Genomic DNA, 7975 nt, shown 5'->3' on the forward strand with positions numbered 1-7975 from the left:
ATAATGATATTTAAATCATATGATCGCACTATTGTTGAGGACACTTTTCCCAACAGTATGATCACGGAAAAGAGTTACTATCTACACACTTTCACCAAACAATCCAGAAATCATAAGTATAAACTCTCAAACTATCATCAGATGGTCTCTACAGCTGTCAAATTATGCCAAGTATGGCATCAATTAACAACCCAACTATAAATTTTAAAGATTAAACTTTCAAAATAGCTTGACAAATAGACAAATTTCACAAGAATGTGGGACGAATTTCAGTTTGGGGCACTTTTAAGTCGGAGTTTTAAGGCAAGATTTTGAGTAAAAACCATCAAAATCAACACTAAACATGGTACCCATAACATACATCACCCAATTTTCCTCCTTTCATATGCAAAAGACAACCAAAAATCAATTTAAATTCCAAACCCTAGAAAATTCGCCACATACAAAACCCCCAAATTGATCGATTTTTTGTATATCTAGCATCAATTCTCAAGAAATTAAAGCAAGTAAATCACGTGACAACAATTATAAGCAAGATTTGGCACATATTAATAGAATTTTCAGCATATACAAACAAACTACATGCTTCTACAACAACAACAACAACATCAGAGCCTTAATCCCAAAATGATTTGGGGTCGGCTGACATGAATCATCCTTTAGAACCATCCATAGGTGAATGCACACCTCAAAAAGCGTATAGAAAAGGGAAAATGAGAAACAAACTACATGCTTCTAATCAATTAAAAACATAGAAATAGGATGAACATTCTTACCTTGAATGATTAGCAAGAAAAATGATGGATTAACAAGAAGAACACCAAGAAATTTAAGCACCCAAAGCACAAGATTGAAAGCAAATAGAGAGAGATGTGGGAACTTAGGGTTTAGACGAAGTAGGAAATAAGAAGAAAAGAATATGGGAAAGGGTATAAGAATCCCGCAAATCCCCGGGTACTATTCACTTACTCGATTGAGTAAGTGGGTTACTCGATCGAGTGGCCTCTACTCGATCGAGTTGGAGCTACTCGGTCGAGTTTCCGCTGGCAGATCCAACTTTTTCGATGTTATAGCTTCCTAACTAGATCGAATGAGGTCTACTCGATTGAGTAAATACTCTTACTCGGTCGGGCAAGGTTAAGAATAAGGTCAACAGTTACGAGTTTGGTTAACGGTTCTTGCAAAATAACAACTCGTGTCGATTCCAAAATAAATTCGGAAATCGTCACAGATTATTATATTCATTCACGACGCACTATTACTACTCAAATGAAATGCCATAGTTTCATTCAACCAAGAGACATATTACTTCATCTTATAACGAACATTACGCGAGACGATTGACCACACTACTAGCTTATTCATGCATACATTCAACACATTATTTTACTTCTAGTCACACATTTGCAACCTTCAACAATACAACTTATAGTTATACTATCGTAGTCATTCATCTAATATTAGACCATCATTTGTCATCCAAGTTTGCGAACAATTTAACCATGTCACAACAAATTACCAACTAAACTACTCAACTTAACTATGCCATATAATAAGAGTACTCAACAAATCATCTTTTGCAATTCTAATTATTACTTGACAAGCTCTACCACCCGGCATAAACTTACCATCCCTTGATGTACTCACATGCATATGAAGACATACAACTCCTCAGTATCACACATTCAAGACTTGCAATTTTCTTTTATAAGCTAACACGCATAGAAAAGTTTAGAAAACGCTATTATCACCACATCACACCATACTGTCACGTACTATAAACATTTTACCACTTCCATTAATTTCATACACACTTCTACTCAACCACAGACGTACATAGTTCCTCATCACAGTTACACATACTAACATTCATAGAGACACTATCACAGACATTTCTAGCATAACCATTATACACACTTAGGCACATAATTCCCGACTCGATATCCCCATAACCGGTGACTGGCTTAAACATAATGGGGCCATGATTTTGAAACGAGGGCGCCTACTCACCCAAAATCTAGCATCAGCTGGGGATCCCAATATACATACACCAGGTTCATTTTATAAGACTCTCTACGTTCGTTAGGCTCATTTGTTACAGGTTCCAAAATCGTCTCTCTGATACCACTTTGTAACACCCCCATATACTAAGGAGCCTTAAAAAGACCTTCCCTAGCATATAAGGGCGTTACCATCTCGGTTGCTCGAGGACAGTAATAATCAAATGTCGATAAAAGAACGTTTAAGTTATATTACAAGTGATTAACGAAACTAATGACATATAAAAGGTACAACTCAACACCATTGACTACTATGTGAACTATATCTGTCGTAACTCGTGATAGACTCGTCCCTCCAAGCACCCAACTATGATCCAACAAATACCTGCTAAGACTGACTGCTCACCATAGTGGATCACGGCAGACACAACAGAAACAAACAACAAAACAACACCACACAAGGTCAAGAAATAAAGTACTGAACATATAAAACAGACACACACAAGCACAACAACACACACACCACATCTCCTCCAACCAACCACCATCACCGACTGTCCACTGGACCAGCCCTGTCAGTGGGGGACTGCAGCCGTTCCCACCTAAGCCCCGCTCATCAAACTGAGCGATAAACCCATGTCCATTAATGTGCACATCTCCTCCCGTGGCGGGTTCCACGGAGGACGAACTACGGGCATGAAGCCACTCCCGCAAGTGACTCCACTCAGCTGAGGACGCACCTCGAGAACCATACACAAACAATGACAATCAGCTGTACCACCACAACGATAATCAAAACGATAACAAAACAAACCAACTACCACAATCAATCAACAACACTGACACTATATCATCCAGACCACACCAACAGACACTATAGACAACCAACAGTACTAAATAGGCGAACCTACCTTCAGCCAACCGCAGTGATTCCGCGTCCGATCACATGATACCAACAAACCAAATAATACACCTATACAAACAGTACAACCATCTATCACTACCACTACAACCCTAACTGAAAACAATGATGACGATGATTATGACGATAACATACCTATACATAGTAATCCGGCGTCAAGACCGCTACCCGACTCAAGCAACCCATCCCTATGGTGTAAGCATCCTCAAAGACCTCAAGGAAAGGATTATGGTAAAGGAGAAAAGAGTTGACGTCATTTAGGTTTAGGAGGAAGGTGCGTAAATGATTTGGGGTTTCACGATTATCGATTTATAAATCACCGCTGCAAACTCGTTACTCGATCGAGTAACTAACTTACTCGATCGAGTGACCCCTACTCGATCGAGCTCCCAAGCTACTCGATCGAGTAGCCTCAGGTAGATCGTGTCCCACGCAAATCACAGCTCATAATGTCACAAGAGATTGCCCGTAAGGTTTTCCAAGGTCAAGATCAATGTCTAAGGTCAGTCAACGTCGGTCAACAGGTCCCTAAAACGACGGGTATTACATTTGATGCTAACGCATTGTTGCACAACTGCAAAAAAAAAAAGAGTTTAATCCGAGGCCATACCCGCGTCTTCCACAACTTGTTCCAAATCCATTTCTCACGTGCCCAGCTCGACGGTTCCTCAATACTCAAGTCGACCCCTTCAAGCAGCCTATATGCGGATTTAACACTATAATTTCCATCTCGATCAAAGCTCCAGTACCATGCATCAGCTTGTGGCGCGGTACTTAGTCTAATATTACGAACCCGTTCATGCTCAAAAGGCATTAAAATCGCGTTCAACTACTTTTCATCCCAAGCCCGTCCTTCATTTGTCATCAAATCAGCCACACACATCATAGGATTACCTCCCACACACGGTGACACCACCATCCCCGTTTGTGTATCTGGCATCCACGCATCACGCCAGACATAGGTGTCACCCCCGTAACCTATTCGTCGCCTCAAACCCTTCAATATCACCTCTCTCGCCCCTAAAATCCCGCGCCATGTGTAGCTTGGGTTACCACCCATCTCTGCCTCAAGAAACGACTTCCCTTGGTAATATTTACTCTGCATCAATCGGGCCCATAAACAATTTTGAGACGTAAGCAGCCTCCATGCTTGTTTCCCCAGGAGAGCTTGATTCATCTTATGAAAGTCTCTAAAACCCAAACCTCCCATGTCCTTCGGTTTGCAAAGCCGTTTCCAAGCCACCCAAGAAATTTTCCTCCTTCCTTCCTCATGACCCCACCAAAACCTGGATACCAGCGATCTCAGCTCGTCGCAAAAATTAGTCGGAAGTTAAAAGATACTCATAACATAGGTAGGGAGAGAATTGACAACCGCCTTTATCAGAACCTCCCTACCAACCCTAGACAATATCTTCCCTCGCCATCCTTGCAACCGTTTATTGAGCTTATCCCTGATAATATCCGTGATTGGTTTCTTTGACAGTCCCACGACCATTGACAACCCCAAGTATCTCGCCTGCTCTTTTACGACTTCCACCCCTAATCGGCCTGCAATGTTGTTCCTCCTCCCCTCCTCAACACCTCGACTAAAGGAAACCGTTGTCTTCTCCATATTAACTGACTGACCCAATGCACCCTCATATCTTCGAAGAATACTACGCACCCTAACCGCTTCCTCTTCACTGGCTTTAAGGAAGAAAATACTGTCGTCGGCGAAGAGCAAATGAGAAATAATCGGGGCATTAGGAGAAATTCGAATTCCATGAAGCGAGTTACTCAGCGCTGCTCTCCTCATCAAATTAGAAAGAACCTCGACACATAGAATAAAAAGATAAGCTGATAACGGCCCCCCCTAGCACAAACCCCTCTCTGGCCGAAACACCTCCTTCGCATTCCCATTAACCAAAACAGCGGACGAGACCGATGAAACACATAACATAACTCTGTCCACCCATCCCCTATCAAAACCCATACATCGAAGCACTGCCTCCAAAAAATCCCATTCCACTCTATCGTAGGCTTTGGCCATATCGAGCTTTATTGCCATGAACCCCTCCCCATGCCTCGAGTTTTTCATGTAATGAAATAACTCGAACGCAATGAGAACATTATCCGAGATGAGACGGCCCGGGGTAAAACCACTTTGATTCTCGGATACAATTTCATTAAGAAAAAGTTTCAAGCAGTTCGCTATCACTTTTGAGACCAGTTCATAGACCACATTACAGAGGCTAATCGGCCTAAAATCCCGAATTTTATCCGGGGCCTTCTGTAACACCCCGGCCCAAACCGGGTCGGGAACGGTTACTTATGATAGCTCACTAGGCTGTGTACATGACCCACAGATCAACACGGGTCCTTTATAGCGCATTTTGTCCTCACTCATGCGCATCCCGGAAACCTTCCCAGGAGGTCACCCATCCTAAGACTACTCCTAGCCAAGCACGCTTAACTTTGGAGTTCTTTCGCATGGATGACCATAAAAGAAAGTGCACTTTGTTGATATGAGTAGTACTTCCAATCCCTTTAAGCACTAGTTATTTAAGCCTATCACTGGACCTTTTCAATTACCGTGGGGTGTTACACTTCTTTTTTGGAATAAGAACGGTGTGCGTGTGATTCATACCTACCGGCATTGGGTCCCCACGTAGGACACCCAGCACAGTACTCGTCACCATTGGGCCTACAATATGCCAATACGTCTGGTAAAACAATCCATTCATCCCATCCGGTCCCGGAGCTTTGAGCGGGTGTATTTGATTCAGAGCTTCAATAACCTCTTCTTCTCTGTACTCGCACCTTAGCATATTGTTCATCCACCCGAGCACTCTCCCCTCCATACCTTCGAAGATATCCCCAAAATCCCGTGTTGGAGAAGCCCTAAAAAGATCAGTAAAATAACTCATTGCTACTCGCGAAACTGCTTCATCTCAAGCCCTCACTATACCATCATCATCCACAAGTTTCGAAATGTGATTGTAACACCCCGTAATTTTGGACCGTTATTATTTTGCGAAAGTAATTTATTAATCAAGTTGAATTTAATATTAATGTATTTGAAGTAAAAATAATTCAAAGAAATATAATTTTATTATATTTTGAAGAAAAGTATTTATTTTGATAGTTTCGAAATGTTTAAAAATAGTTTAAACCGTGTAAAAACTTTTTATTTCGAAAAATGGGCATATCGGGAAAAATTACAACTCTTTTGAAAATTGGGTAAACGATTTTGGAAATGGGTCGTATGAATACTCAATTTTCTTGTAATCTCGTGTTTAAGAACTTTGGTCTTGTCGGAATTTGCATTTGACCAACGGTTTTAATTATTATCGAAACGAGCCAAAACCGACTCGTAAAATCCCGACTAAACCCGCACCTTTCCTCCTTTCCTCTCCCTTTCACGCGGCACCTCCCCCTTCCCCTTCATTTTTCTGATTTTCCTTATCTTCTTCAACCTTCTAACATTTCCCAAAACACCATTTTTCTACATTTCAAGCTAAAAATCACCATAACTTTCTCATTTCTTATCGGTTTTTCGCATAATTTATATTTCCGGAATCCTCTCGTCGAGATCTACAACCTAGTATGTTTTAATTTCAGTTTTCTTGAAGTTGTTTTAAGACGAATTTTTGGTAAATTTCGGTATTTATACTTATATATTGTGTTTTTATTGTTTAATTAGGTGAAGAATTGGAGGACGAGTTTAGGGATTCGTATATTGTCGAGGATAGCGGCTAGTGCTTGTTAGGGTTTGGGTTTTAAGGTGCTAATTGCTCATTTTCTAGCTTAAGGTAACATATTTCGAGTTACTCGACGAAAAATCGTCACATGCTTTGATTTTTGTATGTTTTTGTTATTTTTAATTAAGTAGTTAAATTCATATGTTAAAATGATTGCATGCATGTTTAATCCATGTATTTTTGTTAGTTTTAGTTAACATGTTAGTATTGGGAACGATTAATTATGTTTCAGACGGTCTTATACTGAACAAAAATGGAAAAATGGAGGTGTGGGGGTGGCGGCGGAGTTCGAAGAAGAAATTTCGAGGCCCACGGCCTGGCCGGGTCAGCCCGTTGCTTGTTTCGCGGTTTTTCATACAATATTTGTCATTTCGGGATCATTATTGTTATAGTTAGAATAAATTACATATGAATACACTTTTGAATTAAATCGTATTAGTAGTAAAAGTTATGTTAAGGGTAAAAATTAGGTTTATATTGGTAGTTGCACATGTTAGGGTAAATTATAAAATGAAATTGTAACGATTAGGCTCAAAAGGAATTATATAGCTATAATTGTAATGTTTTGATGATTGTGCCGAAAACTGAGCCTTAGTCCCTTTGATCGATTCGATGTCGATTAATTGAGTGATTGGTCACCGCAATTTAACCCGTGCACTGTCGCAGGACTGGGGTTGCGGGTAAAAATTCGGTTGGATGAAATTTTGAATGAATTAGATAATCGGCCTTTTTCTTGTTTTAGGCCATTTATTATATTTTTATTTCACATGTGTAGTTAGTTGATTTAAGTAGCTTCTTATATTGTAGAAACGGCCCTAGATTCCCGAAACCTTTAATATGGTTAATGATACCCGTCGTTGTGAGTACCAAAAATAAATTTATAATTCCTATTAAAACTAACCTAGGCTAGTGGTAACAGGGTCGAACCACAAGGAGGCGAATGTAATTTCTAATTGTCTAATTTAGTCTATGGTAACGAAAGTGGGGTTTGATTTGATTTTTAATCTATAGCTAAAGGCAAACAAAGATAAAAAAAACTAAATACGTGAATAAGGCAGATAAAAGAAGGGGTGCAAGGATGATCGGTTTGTTATAGTTTTGGCGGCAGCATACTAAACAGGTCTAAATCAAAACACATGAGGCGGGAAATAAAGAGGTCCTCTCGGTCCACTCTTAACAAATAGCATCTCTCGATCTCGCTATAGGTCCCTAATGTCACTAATACTAACTTTCGTCCTGAGAAGTGACTAACGGTCTAAACTATACCTATCTTTCGATCTCAACATAGTTTAGTCATTTTAATTGGTGATCTA

The 7975-nt window shown here is 40.1% G+C and overlaps 1 protein-coding gene across 1 annotated transcript; it reads right to left on the reverse strand.

Moving 5' to 3' along the window:
• Positions 1-3751: 3751 nt before the first annotated feature.
• Positions 3752-4132, reverse strand: LOC141644813 (putative mitochondrial protein AtMg00310). The gene has a single exon (XM_074453969.1). The coding sequence runs from the start codon at positions 4130-4132 to the stop codon at positions 3752-3754; it is 381 nt and encodes a 126-aa protein (XP_074310070.1).
• Between the last annotated feature and the right edge of the window lie 3843 nt (positions 4133-7975).

This window comes from Silene latifolia, chromosome 1 (assembly GCF_048544455.1).
Source record: "Silene latifolia isolate original U9 population chromosome 1, ASM4854445v1, whole genome shotgun sequence".
NCBI lineage: Eukaryota > Viridiplantae > Streptophyta > Magnoliopsida > Caryophyllales > Caryophyllaceae > Silene > Silene latifolia.

What these genes read in the sequence shown, in the direction of transcription:
- LOC141644813 (XM_074453969.1), bottom strand. Translation starts at nt 4,132, where the DNA reads ATGGGAGGTTTGGGTTTTAGAGACTTTCATAAGATGAATCAAGCTCTC.